Below are 13,944 nucleotides of genomic sequence, written 5' to 3'. Positions count from 1 at the left end.
AGTATATATATAGCCTGTGGACAAAGCCTGATGACCCAATGTGAACAGTCACCAAACGCCAAAATCTATACAGATGGAATACATCCCAAATTGGGGTGCATAGCAAGGTGGAGGTCAACCACCGACCAATTCAACAAAGAAACAACAAAGAGCCAGCACCAATGTGCACTAAGGCATCAAATATTCCAAACTGCATTATAAAAATTTTTTTTTTTGAGATTTTTGGCAAAAAATTGCAATTTCTTGAGCTGCTTCGCCACGTCACGGCAAATCTCATTTGAAGCAGTCCTACACTAAAATATTTTTATAAAATGTGCCATGCGGCCTCACATATAAATAGCAGAACTGCTCTCAGCAGCACTCACCTGGTCTATTGCAGTCCCGTACCCATGACTGAGTCATGGCTGTGGGCGGGACAGGTCCAAGCAAATGCTGCATGAAGTATATATATAGCCTGTGGACAAAGCCTGATGACCCAATGTGAACAGTCACCAAACGCCAAAAATCTCAAAATTTTTTTTAAAATAAGTACAGTTTGGAATGTTTGGTGCCGAGTGCACATTTGGTGCTGGCTTTTTGTTTTTTCTTCATTGAATTGGTCGGTGGTTGACCTCCACCTTGCTATGCACCCCAATTTGGGATGTATTCCATCTGTCTGGATTTTGGCGGTTGGTGACTGTTCACATTAAGTCATCAGGCTTTGTCCACAGGCTATTTACTTCATGCAGCATTTGCTTGGACCTGTCCCGCCCACAGCCATGACTCAGTCATGGGTACGGGATTGAAATAGACCAGGTGAGTGCTGCTAAGAGCAGTTCTACTATTCATATGTGAGGCCGTATGGCACATTTTATAAAAATATTTTAGTGTAGGGACTGCTTCAAATGAGATTTGCCGTGACGTGGCGAAGCAGCTCAAGAAATTGCAATTTTTTGCCAAAAATCTCAAAATTTTTTTAAAATAAGTACAGTTTGGAATGTTTGGTGCCGAGTGCACATTTGGAGCTGGCTTTTTGTTTTTTCTTCATTGAATTGGTCGGTGGTTGACCTCCACCTTGCTATGCACCCCAATTTGGGATGTATTCCATCTGTCTGGATTTTGGCGGTTGGTGACTGTTCACATTAAGTCATCAGGCTTTGTCCACAGGCTATTTACTTCATGCAGCATTTGCTTGGACCTGTCCCGCCCACAGCCATGACTCAGTCATGGGTACGGGATTGAAATAGACCAGGTGAGTGCTGCTAAGAGCAGTTCTACTATTCATATGTGAGGCCGTATGGCACATTTTATAAAAATATTTTAGTGTAGGACTGCTTCAAATGAGATTTGCCGTGACGTGGCGAAGCAGCTCAAGAAATTGCAATTTTTTGCCAAAAATCTCAAAAATTTTTTTAAAATAAGTACAGTTTGGAATGTTTGGTGCCGAGTGCACATTTGGTGCTGGCTTTTTGTTTTTTCTTCATTGAATTGGTCGGTGGTTGACCTCCACCTTGCTATGCACCCCAATTTGGGATGTATTCCATCTGTCTGGATTTTGGCGGTTGGTGACTGTTCACATTAAGTCATCAGGCTTTGTCCACAGGCTATTTACTTCATGCAGCATTTGCTTGGACCTGTCCCGCCCACAGCCATGACTCAGTCATGGGTACGGGATTGAAATAGACCAGGTGAGTGCTGCTAAGAGCAGTTCTACTATTCATATGTGAGGCCGTATGGCACATTTTATAAAAATATTTTAGTGTAGGACTGCTTCAAATGAGATTTGCCGTGACGTGGCGAAGCAGCTCAAGAAATTGCAATTTTTTGCCAAAAATCTCAAAAATTTTTTTAAAATAAGTACAGTTTGGAATGTTTGGTGCCGAGTGCACATTTGGTGCTGGCTTTTTGTTTTTTCTCTACTGTTACTCTGCCTGGGCGAAATCTCCCCGGGTTGATTACTGGCCATCTTTCTGTTTTGGGACTGAGCTACACATTATCCCATGATTGCATGGGTCTGACTAGGCTTCATTTGGCTCTGGTTCCATTTGGTTATATGTCCTTATATGATACCTTTGGGCAGTGCTATTAATTGCTATGTACATTGAATGTGAGCCATTTCCAGGCTCCAGCTGATTAGCCCCTTGTGTTATATAGAACCTGTGTTATCTACAACAACCGTATTGTTGTTGTTTATATATGTGACCTCCTACACGCATTATAATGCATATACGGAGTTGTTTAATGGGTATTTAGGTGGCTGCGGGCCTTTTTTTTTACTTCTGCAGCATATATTTAAACCGCATGTTTGTAAGCTTATTCTATTAGTATATATGTGGGTGCCAGGTTTGGTAGTTTATTCCCGTTTTAATTGTTTTTACTGTGTATAAGTGTACTAAATAAAGGTGTTGAATTGTATAATCAGGTTGTGTGGATATGTGCAATGTCTTTTTCTTCTGGTGTTGATCCATCGCCATCATGTCTGGACACTCAGGGGTCCCATTAGAGGGCACTGATCATGGTACCGAGTCTTAGCGCTTGGTAGAAGGGGGACCCCTGACTTATAACCCACACGAGCACTGATATGGCATAATTGGAGGGTAGTCCCACTCACCGATCAGCACCCAGCAATATGTTACCTTCATGTAGGCAAACTCCTTCATGGCAGCCAGTCGAGACAGATAGAGCCAGGACATCTTATGTCTGTGCTTGTGATAATCACGCTTGTTTTTAAGGTTACGAAAAGACGTCCTTCCGAGACGGTGAAGTTTCAATGCGAACTGCTGATCGTCCTCATTTGCAACAATATAGATGTCTGAATGAAGAAAAAACTAAATTCTCTTATTTTTTATAAGTCAATATATTACATTTAAAAAGGATATGGATGATGTGGTTGCATATATACAAACCTACCGGGATTCATGTACGATCTGCACGTATTGGGCTCAAGTCCTGTACCAACAACTAGGACAACTGTGTTATACCTGCAGATTGTGCATGTCCAGACCAATGTTTTCTATCACAATCACTGATGACCTGAATATACAGGACATCATGATGTGACAGATACAACAGCTGCTCTACTTTACAGCTTCGACATCTCAGTGTGGAGTCTTTTTTGCTCTGTAAACACAGTGGTGTGAACAGTGCACCCATTACATACACAGAGGCACAGCTGTTACCAAAATTATTCACCCCAAATGCAAATACGTTTATTAGCAAAATGTACAAACTTTCTGGCAAGTACAAAAAAGAGAATTTTGTTTACTTACCGTAAATTCTTTTTCTTATAGTTCCGACATGGGAGACCCAAACCATGGGTGTATAGCTTCTGCCTCCGGAGGACACACAAAGTACTACACTCAAACGTGTAGCTCCTCCCTCCGGGCTATATACACCCCCTGGATGACAATCTAACCAGTTCAGTGCAAAAGCTGAAGGAGGACATCCACCCATAAGTAGAGATAGAGTTCCGGTTATTCCGAGTTTTACTCTGTCTACTAACAACATCCGGTGAAACACACGGAACAAAAAACTGCCAACAGGCAACAGGGAGGGTGCTGGGTCTCCCATGTCGGAACTATAAGAAAAAGAATTTACGGTAAGCAAACAAAATTCTCTTTTTCTTTATCGTTCCTTATGGGAGACCCAAACCATGGGACGTTCCAAAGCAGTCCATGGGTGGGAAATAAACCAAACTGAGAAGTAGGCAAAACCTAACTTCACAAATGGGCGACAGCCGCCTGAAGAATGCGTCTGCCCAAGCTCGCATCTGCCGAAGCATGAGCATGCACTTGGTAGTGCTTCGAAAAAGTGTGCAGACTGGACCACGTGGCAGCCTGACAAACCTGCTGAGCCGTAGCCAGTGGTTAGCACAAAAAGTGAGGTGCACCGCCTAAAAACGGCGGTGCGTGACACACAGATTCGGAGCGCCCGCACCAAATCTAAGGAGTGCAACGCCTTCTCAAAGCGATGCACAGGGGCCGGACAAAGAGAAGGCAATGAAATGTCCTGGTTAAGGTGGAAAGGAGACACCACCTTAGGGAGAAAGTCCGGAGACGGACGAAGAACCACCTTGTCTTGGTGAAACACCAAAAAGGGGGATTCCGAAGAGAGCGCAGCCAAATCAGAAACTCTCCTGAGAGAAGTTATGGCTACTAGAAAAACAACTTTCTGTGAAAGTCTAAACAAGGGAACCTCCCTGAGAGGCTCAAAGGGGGGTTTCTGTAAGGCCGTGAGGACCAGATTAAGGTCCCAGGGATCCAAGGGCCGCCGGTAAGGAGGAATGATGTGAGATGCGCCCTGCATGAAGGTGCGCACCTGGGCCAGTCGGGCGATACGCCGCTGGAACAATACCGACAGAGCCGACACCTGTCCCTTGAGGGAATTGAGGGACAGTCCCAGCTGTAGACCGGACTGTAGAAAAGACAGGATGGTCGGCAAGGAGAACGGCCAAGGAGCATGGTCGGAAGAGCGACACCAGGACAGGAAAATCCTCCAAGTCCTGTGGTAAATCTTGGCCGAGGAAGACTTCCGAGCCTGAGTCATGGTGGAGATGACCTCAGGGGGAATGCCTGAAGCCGTCAGGATCCAGGACTCAAGAGCCACGCCATCAATCTGAGAGCCGCAGAATTCTGGCGGAAGAACGGACCTTGAGAGAGAAGGTCTGGGCGGTCCGGGAGATGCCACGGCACCTCTACGGACAGACGGAGCAGGTCTGGGTACCAAGCTCGCCTGGGCCAGTCCGGAGCAATGAGTATGACTCGACGGCCCTCCATTCTGATCTTGCGCAGAACCCTGGGCAAGAGCGCTAGAGGGGGAAACACATAGGCCAGACGGAACTGAGACCAATCTTGAACCAGTGCGTCTGCTGCGAAGGCTTGAGGATCGTGGGAGCGAGCCACGTAAACCGGAACCTTGTAGTTGTGCCGGGATGCCATTAGATCCACTTCCGGAGTGCCCCACTTGCGGCAGATTGATCTGAACACTGACGGATGCAGGGCCCACTCGCCGCTGTCCACGGTTTGACGGCTGAGGTAATCGGCCTCCCAGTTTTCCACGCTTGGGATGTGGACTGCAGATATGGTGGACTTGGAGTCCTCCGTCCACTGGAGGATTCGTTGAACCTCCAACATCGCCAGACGGCTGTGAGTCCCGCCCTGGTGATTGATGTAGGCAACCGCTGTCGCGTTGTCCGACTGAACTCGAATGTGTCTGCCCGCCAACAGGTGGTGAAAGGCTAGGAGAGCTAGAAACACAGCTCTGATCTCCAGCACATTGATCGAGAGGGCGGATTCGGACGGAGTCCAAGTGCCCTGTGCTCGGTGATGGAGAAATACTGCTCCCCAACCGGAGAGGCTGGCATCCGTGGTGAGGATCACCCAGGACGGAGTCAGGAAGGAGCGTCCCTGTGACAAAGAGAGGGGCCGAAGCCACCACTGAAGGGAGCTCCTGGTCTGTGACGACAGAGCCACCAGCCTGTGCAAGGAAGAGATCCGCTTGTCCCAACAGCGGAGAATGTCCAGCTGCAGGGGACGCAGATGGAACTGGGCAAAGGGAACCGCTTCCATTGACGCCACCATCTGACCCAGCACCTGCATGAGGTGTCTGATGGAACGACGGCGGTGCCTCAGCAGAGAGCGCACCGCCAGACGAAGGGACTGCTGTTTGACTAAGGGCAACTTGATAAGTGCCGGCAGAGTCTCGAATTGCATCCCTAGGTACAAAAGCACCTGGGTCGGGGTCAGAGTGGACTTGGGCAGGTTGACAAGCCACCCGAACTGAACTAGCGTGGCGAGAGTGAGAGAGACACTCCGCTGGCAGTCTGCACTGGATGAGGCCTTGACTAGAAGGTCGTCCAGGTAAGGAATCACTGCCAACCCCTGGAGGTGCAGGACCGCAACCACTGCTGCCATGACCTTGGTGAATACTCGAGGGGCCGTGGCTAAGCCGAAGGGGAGAGCCACGAATTGGAAATGTTCCTCTCCGATTGCAAAGCGTAGCCAACGCTGGTGTGAAACCGCAATAGGCACATGCAGATAGGCATCTCTGATGTCGATGGATGCCAGAAAATCTCCTTGGGTCATTGAGGCAATGACGGATCTCAGAGATTCCATGCGAAAGTGCCGCACCTGAACATGCTTGTTGAGAAGCTTGAGATCCAGGATGGGCCGGAAGGAACCGTCCTTTTTGGGGACGAGAAAGAGGTTTGAGTAGAAACCGCTGAACCGTTCCCGGGCGGGAACCGGAACAATTACACCGTTGGCCTGCAGGGATGCCACGGCCTGAGAGAAGGCGGCGGCTTTGGAGCAGGGGGGGGTGGACAGAAAAAATCTGTTTGGCGGGCTGGAAGAAAATTCTATTGTTGAGGATAAAGAATTGAGTATCCAAAAATACTTAATTCAGCCATTTCATAGACTCAGTTATATAGTTCAGTAGATGTGAACTAATACACATATTTGTGAATGCTTTTGTTTCTTACTAACATGTATATATGTATATTGTATATTCAGTGTATTTTCCTTAACCTCAGTATATATTAGGATATATATATATGTAATTGTAAAATGGCCACCATTTCCTGGTTTACACCCAAGACAGATGGACAAAGAAATTCCTGGATCCTAGACTGACCAATCAACGGAGAATATGCAGATCTCTCTACGTCATGAAGCCCTGACTTACGATACTTGATTGGACTAAAACTTTTGTTCACACCCCCTTACTGTTTGGTCTAGAGTTTCTTTCAAACAATAAAGAACCACTTGGTCAAGAGCCAGTCATGGAGATAGATGTAACTGACTTTGCTGTGCAGTTATTTTCATTCTCGTGTGCACCCATGACATTTAATTAGAAGCAGCAGCCGGATATCAAGAGATCCTTTGAGTCTCATCATCATCGTCATTCTGACCTTGACAACTGGCGACCACGAAGGGACTACCGTAAAGGGTGAGTCAGAGCTTCCATTTTCCGGACGTCTGGGGGCTACTCCACAAGTATCCAGGTGTCGCTTGATAGGATTGATCACCCTTCATTTCGCAGGTAACCATCATATACATTGTGTGTGCTGTTTTACCTGTGGATCGAGAGACACCTGGCGAAAGTGGGTGGTCACTAGTCCGGAGAATGGTAGTGCACCGGAGACCTAACGGTGTGACTGTCACCCGCCGGTGGGCTAGAAGGACCCAGCTCCCATAGGGGCTAGGGGTAGGTTGTAAAGTATCCGGCTGTCTGTAATTAGAAATGGGGTGTTTTCTTGAGTAGCTGTTTATTTGTATATAAGTGTACGGTTAATCAAGCTTGTGATTTCTCTGTTTGGTTCTCGGAGAGTTAATTGTCTGTTATTGTTCACGGAACGAGAGAAAATGGAGGCTAAGGAGCTGCTTGTCTTTGTTCTGTGTCTGCAGCCTCTTAGACAAAGACAGCAGGAGGGGGGAGGTTAATCACCCACTGCCTGCACTAAGAGGAAAGTTTGTGTGTGTGTTAGGAATGCGAGAGGGGGGAGCACATCCTTACATTCTTACACTCGGAGGAAGCAAAAAGGTGGGGGCTATATGTCCACCAGCTGCTTGAGGCAGAGCGGAGATCAAGTTACACAGCTCGGTCTCTGCTGTCTCTTAGCTAAGAAGAAGGGGGGTGGAGTAGTGAACAGGCAGAGACAAAACAGCACAGATCGTAAAGCAAGCAGAGTTGTAATGATTTGAAAGAAAAACAAGTGTTATTTTAGTTTGGATTTGAGTTAAATTAACGGGTTCATGCATTTTTCAGTTTTTTAACTTGTTTGTTTTTGAACAGAAGTATGAGAACTAGCGATTCCCCTGTGTTGCGGACACGGCCACTGTTTGTTAGATATTAAACATCAGATATTAAATATTGAATATTAAATATTGAATGTTGAATGTTGGATAAATAATAAACGAGGCGGGAAGGGTTCTGTTAACTTAAAGTGGATTTAGCGTATTCCTCTGCGTTTTAAACGCGAGCCACTGTTATGAGCAGGTAGGTCTTCATAACGAGGCAGGAAAGGAACTCACTTTAATTGAGGTAAGGGTGCTGGAGTTAGCGGATTCTCATGCGTATTAGACGCGAGTCACTGTCAGCGTGTTACAAATGCGGACGAGACGAGAAAGGACTCCATTGGAACGGCCGATCCAATTAAGCACTGTATACTCTGTTCAAAAGATAAATATGTTGTTTTTAGTAGAAGCTGAGAACGCTGTCGCCCTAGTTACAAAAAACGGAAAAAATATAAAAGATTGCAAAAAAGTTGTGTAATATCGTTGGACTACCACTAGATGGCAGGCTGCAACCCATGTATTGAAGTTCAGATTAATCTGTAGTGAGTTTATAATGAAGAACAAAGACCTCATTCACTGTCTGTTGCTGTTTGTAGAATCACTAAATGTGTTTCTCTAGCGGTGCCTTATTGTTTTTCTCTAGAAGTCATTATATCTGGTGCTAATCATATCTCTCCTTTGTATGCTGAAATGCAAATTTACAGGCACTAAAGTATCCCTAGTTTACTACGTAGTTCCAGCCACTCCCAGTACACCCAGGGAGTCACAACATGGATGCTACACCCGGAAGTCAGGTGCCTGGAACTTCCTGTGGCAGCCGTCTTGCTACACCCACTGATGGCAGTACACCTCATAAGCCACACCCCTCGCAATGGCTCTTTGTTCAAAGCTCTCCACCCATCCCCGGTGGGAGGTGTTCTCTGGTATATATGACTAACACATTTGAATAAGCATAAATAGTATATTTGTTTACTCAGTTATCCCATAAGTGCAAGTCAAAGATAAGTAAGTGAAACTTTTACAGAATTGATGTGGAAAGATCTGTTCACATAAAATTAATTGGTATTTTAAAAGTCCTGCAGCATTATATCATAAAATAAAATAGAGGAAGGTAAATATATATATATCTTTGTATTATGTTAGTTAATTTAAAACAAAAATTGTAAACGACTTACCCCTACTGATGTCAAAATATATCAAATCCATTTGTAAAAAAGGAATTAGGAAAAATGTATAATGCATTCAATGTAGATATGGGTAATGAATGTGTTCACTGCTACGTCTTTGTTATAACAAAGGATGAGTTTTTTTTTTTTTTTTTTTTTTTCTCTTCTTCCTGTCTCGCTTTTAAAGAGACAGGGATGGAATGTGTCTTGATGGAATGTGTCTCTCTCCAATAGTGACGTGAGTTTGGTTTAACCCTTAGAGTTCAGGATTTCACATTTTTAGTTTGCTGTTTATACCGGAATAGGGAATATTAAATTTTATGGGATGTGCGATATAATTTGTGTTGTTTTGTGTTTAATGGCGATTTATTTGAACAATATATTTTTATTTTGTGACTCTATCACCTTTTCTGTTTTTACGATTATTTCTAAACCATTCATATATTTTTTGCCAGTTAGTCGCCCAGTCACAGCTGTCATTTCATCATGTCTCAGTCGTTTCTACTATGAAAGGTTTTTCTTTTCTTTATGGATACAGTGTTGTTTATTGTAAAGTTTTTACAATTTCCCAGTAATGTATATTGTTGTGAGATATACGTTATTTTCAGTGTTTGTTCTTTTTAGGTTTTAGTATGTGGCTAATTTATTACCTGCTGTTTTATCTTTTCTTTTAGGGAATACCAGTATAAAAATGCTGAATTTTGCCATATTGGTAAATAAACAATTAAACAAGGGGGGAATAAGGTATTAATTATATTCTCCAGTTTCTTGGAGAGCGCAGCAGGCATATTAGATAGGTTTTGAAGTTGACCTTGGTTTTGAAGCTGACCTTTTTCCCATAGGTTATGTTTATTAGATTACTATGAGGTATATCTGTTAACTGAAATAGGAAAGTCTTGTCTTATATGTTTATTTGTTTATTTATTTGTTTGTTTATTTATTAAGTATTCTCAGTCATGTGAAGTATAGATGACCACTAACTGTATTATGATCAGAGATGAAGTTATAAGAATGATCTAATGTATATTTTTAAGTTTTTGTTTTTATAGATGAAACCAGATGGTGGTCGATTCTGCACTGGATATGTTGCTGTTTACACCACATGAGGTAGATCTAAATTCGACCACTCCCTCCGATCCTATTGATACAGGAGACAGTGATGCATTAATGCCTCTCTTGATGGGTAGAACAGGAGTGGGTAAGAGTCTTTAGAGGTGTATGTAGGTTGTAGATTTCTTCCTGTTGTCAAATGAATTAGGTATGCCGAAAAGAAAGTCTAGATTTGAGCTGATGGATTCGGATGGAGATCCTTGCACAGGTGCAGCTGACCAAGAAGCAGTGAACGGGCCTAGAGTTGAGAGTCTTTCACCAATACCGACCATGCCTTGGTGACATTGGTCACGTCAGTGACTTCTGTTACTCCTTGTGTTCTTAAATCCCTACAGGAACAAGCGATACAACAAGGAATGGAGTGTGACATGCAGGGAGCCAGCTGACTGAGGAAGGTCTGTGGATAAAGGGTGGTAAGCTTTCTCTGTCATGAGAGCTCTTCTTAATGATGGCCCAGGTAACATCTGTGAAAGACAATTGTCAGTGTGTGCTTTGGTGACACCGGGTTCAGTACCCAGGTGGGCAGATTCACCCAGTCTTGTGAGACAAGTGCCTAGAACGAAGTGAGAAAAAAACTGTAAAGAGTCCGTAGAAACACCCTGCACCTACTCTACCCATTCTTAGAGACTGCAAACTGATTATAGATGTATATCATGAGCACGTTGTATGCAAGTCTGTGCGTGTTGTGTAAATTTCTTTCCAGGTTTGGTCAGAGGCATTCCAGTGCAGACAACGACATTATTGTTGAGAAGCACATGAAGGTGGTATGTAAAGAAAAATGTGTTTACAAAAAGTGTATATTTTATAGGAAAGTGGAAACTAGTAAATGGTGTATAAAATGTATATGTTCTGTTTTCTTTTTGCAATAAGCAGGTCTTTATGTAAGATGTTTTTTGGTTTAGCATAGGCATGTATATTTTTATATAATTGACTGAATAGTGTGATAAACAGGTGTATTCTCCAATTCCAGATCTTAAATCAGAGCTATTAGCATATGGTCTCCAGTCAGGAGACTGATTGATCCTAAAGGACAAGCGAGAAAGAGCTATGAGTCAACACTAGAGGAGCTGATCCAACCGCAGAAACATCTATGGATCCACACCTCGCATTGCAGAAGGGTTAATCAACCAGAGCTGCACTGAGCGTTCTGCTCATACTTATCCTTTTCAGAAAACCCTGTACAGTTTTAGACCAGTATTGCCAGAACAGTTAGAAGAGAGGACTTAGAGAACCTTGAGACATGGGAAAGTCCAACTACAAAGGGTGAGGACTCGCCTAGGAGTCCTTGGTCTCAAACCGGTGAAGAAAACCCCTTTCCCCTTTCCGCCCATGTTTCAACGTTCAGTTAGGCAGGTTTTTTCAACAGATCTTTCTACCTCTCTTCCTAAGGGAACACAGTACCCTTAGAATTCAGAAATGGCAGAAGTAAGTCTTTAGGGGGGACTGTTGAGGATAAAGAATTGAGTATCCAAAAATACTTAATTCAGCCATTTCATAGACTCAGTTATATAGTTCAGTAGATGTGAACTAATACACATATTTGTGAATGCTTTTGTTTCTTACTAACATGTATATATGTATATTGTATATTCAGTGTATTTTCCTTAACCTCAGTATATATTAGGATATATATATATGTAATTGTAAAATGGCCACCATTTCCTGGTTTACACCCAAGACAGATGGACAAAGAAATTCCTGGATCCTAGACTGACCAATCAACGGAGAATATGCAGATCTCTCTACGTCATGAAGCCCTGACTTACGATACTTGATTGGACTAAAACTTTTGTTCACACCCCCTTACTGTTTGGTCTAGAGTTTCTTTCAAACAATAAAGAACCACTTGGTCAAGAGCCAGTCATGGAGATAGATGTAACTGACTTTGCTGTGCAGTTATTTTCATTCTCGTGTGCACCCATGACATTTAATTAGAAGCAGCAGCCGGATATCAAGAGATCCTTTGAGTCTCATCATCATCGTCATTCTGACCTTGACACTATCCTGTAGCCGTGGGAGATGATATCCCGCACCCACTGATCGGAGACGTGTTGAAACCACGCGTCGCCAAAGTGGGAGAGCCTGCCACCGACCAAGGACGTTGCTGGCGCAGCCAGATAGTCAAGAGGAGGCTGCCTTAGTGGCAGCGGCTCCTCCGGTCTTTTGAGGACGCGGCTTTGCGCGCCAGTTGGATTTACGATCCTTGGCTGCGGCAGTGGACGAGGTCGAGGGCTTAGAGGATGACCAGTTAGAGGAACGAAAGGAACGAAACCTCGATTGGTTCCTGCCCTGGACAGGTTTCTTGGCTTTAGTTTGTGGCAAGGAAGTACTCTTCCCGCCAGTAGCTTCCTTAATTATGTCATCCAGCTGTTCCCCAAACAGCCGGGACCCAGCAAAAGGGAGACTCGCAAGGTACTTCTTAGAGGAAGCGTCTGCTTTCCACTCTCGAAGCCACAAGATCCTGCGGATCGCGAGGGAGTTAGCGGAGGCCACCGCCGTGCGGTGAGAAGCCTCCAGGATGGCAGACATGGCGTAGGATGCAAAATCCGAAGCTTGAGAAGTTAAGGCATCCGTCTCAGGAATAGAGTCCCTGGTGAGGGAATGTATCTCCGCCAGAGAGGCAGAGACTGCCTTAAGAGCCCACACTGCCGCAAAAGACGGGGAGAACGAGGCTCCTGCCGCCTCATATACAGACTTGGCCAGAAGGTCAACCTGGCGGTCAGTGGGATCCTTAAGAGAAGTGCCATCAGCCACAGCTACGACTGTGCGGGCTGAGATTCTGGACACCGGAGGGTCTACCTTTGGGGACTGGGCCCATTCCTTAACCACCTCTGGTGGAAAAGGAAAACGGTCATCTGAACTACGCTTCGGAAAACGTTTGTCAGGACAGGCCCTGGGCTTGGTAACAGTGGTGTGAAAGCTGGAGTGGTTAAAAAACATATTCCTAGCTCTCTTAGGAGAGGTAAACTGGTGTATCTCTACCAGAGAGGGTTGTTCCTCTGACTCTTGTGGGTTGAGGTTCAGTACGGAGTTAATGGACGCAATCAAGTCACTAACATCCGCATCACCCTCAGACAAGTCAATGGGGTACATAGAGGTAGCGTCTGAGCCCACAGTAAACGAATCCTCCTCGCCCTGCACCTCGGCACGTGAATCAGAGCCGTGGGAAGAGGGAGGAGAAGGGTCCCTGCGTCTCCGTTTAGGGGGACGGGGTCCTAGGACATGCTCTGAGAGCTCTGCAGAGCTCGGAGCAGCAGAGGCACCCTGAGAAGGGGGCTGATGCATGGTCAGCAGTGTCCGGGACAGCTGTCCCATGGAGTCGGCAAAAGACTGGGAAATAGCTTGTGAAAAGGAAGCTACCCAAGCCGGGGGTTCAGCCACCGGGGCCGGAGCAGCCGGAGGGACCCCTGAGGAGGCTCCAGGCTGAGACACAACCATATTAGCACAGGCATCACAATGTGGGTATGTGCTTGGCTCTGGCAGAATGAGCTTACAAGCAGTGCATATAGCGTACATGTTTGCAGCCTTGCTTCGGGTGACAGACATGCTGCTGAGGTGGAAGCTCTGCAGTAGTAATACACTCCTATAGAATGCCCTGAGAGTGTAATAAAAGCCCACAACCGGAGGTTGTGGCTTACCAGCCCGCTCTCTGTGTGCCCTCCGGATTCCACAGCTCAAAGCCCCAGTGAAGCGTCAGCCTTCCTAAACAGCAGCAGCTGCAGCATCCAGCGCCGTCCAGTGTAAGAACGCTGAGAAAATGGCGCTGGAAGGAGGAGGGGGGGCGGGTATTAGCCCACGAGCGGGAAAACGGAGGGCCAGGGAGAGATACAGGGGAGGAAACATCTCCCCAGAGAGGAGTGTCCTCCCCTCTGCTGGCCGAGCGGTGGGCGGCGCCA

General features: G+C 45.5%; 1 protein-coding gene across 1 annotated transcript in view; it reads right to left on the bottom strand.

Annotated features, from left to right (window-relative positions):
- Nucleotides 1-13,944, bottom strand: part of RIOK2 (RIO kinase 2) — a 119,303-nt gene that overhangs the window by 80,301 nt on the left and 25,058 nt on the right. Inside the window, exon 4 of the mRNA XM_075325067.1 lies at nucleotides 2,616-2,791. Within this exon, the coding sequence (XP_075181182.1) occupies nucleotides 2,616-2,791 (176 nt within the window). The remainder of the gene's footprint in view (nucleotides 1-2,615; nucleotides 2,792-13,944) is intronic.

Source organism: Anomaloglossus baeobatrachus, chromosome 1, assembly GCF_048569485.1.
Source record: "Anomaloglossus baeobatrachus isolate aAnoBae1 chromosome 1, aAnoBae1.hap1, whole genome shotgun sequence".
Lineage (NCBI taxonomy): Eukaryota > Metazoa > Chordata > Amphibia > Anura > Aromobatidae > Anomaloglossus > Anomaloglossus baeobatrachus.
This window is presented reverse-complemented; position numbering and strand designations above follow the sequence as displayed.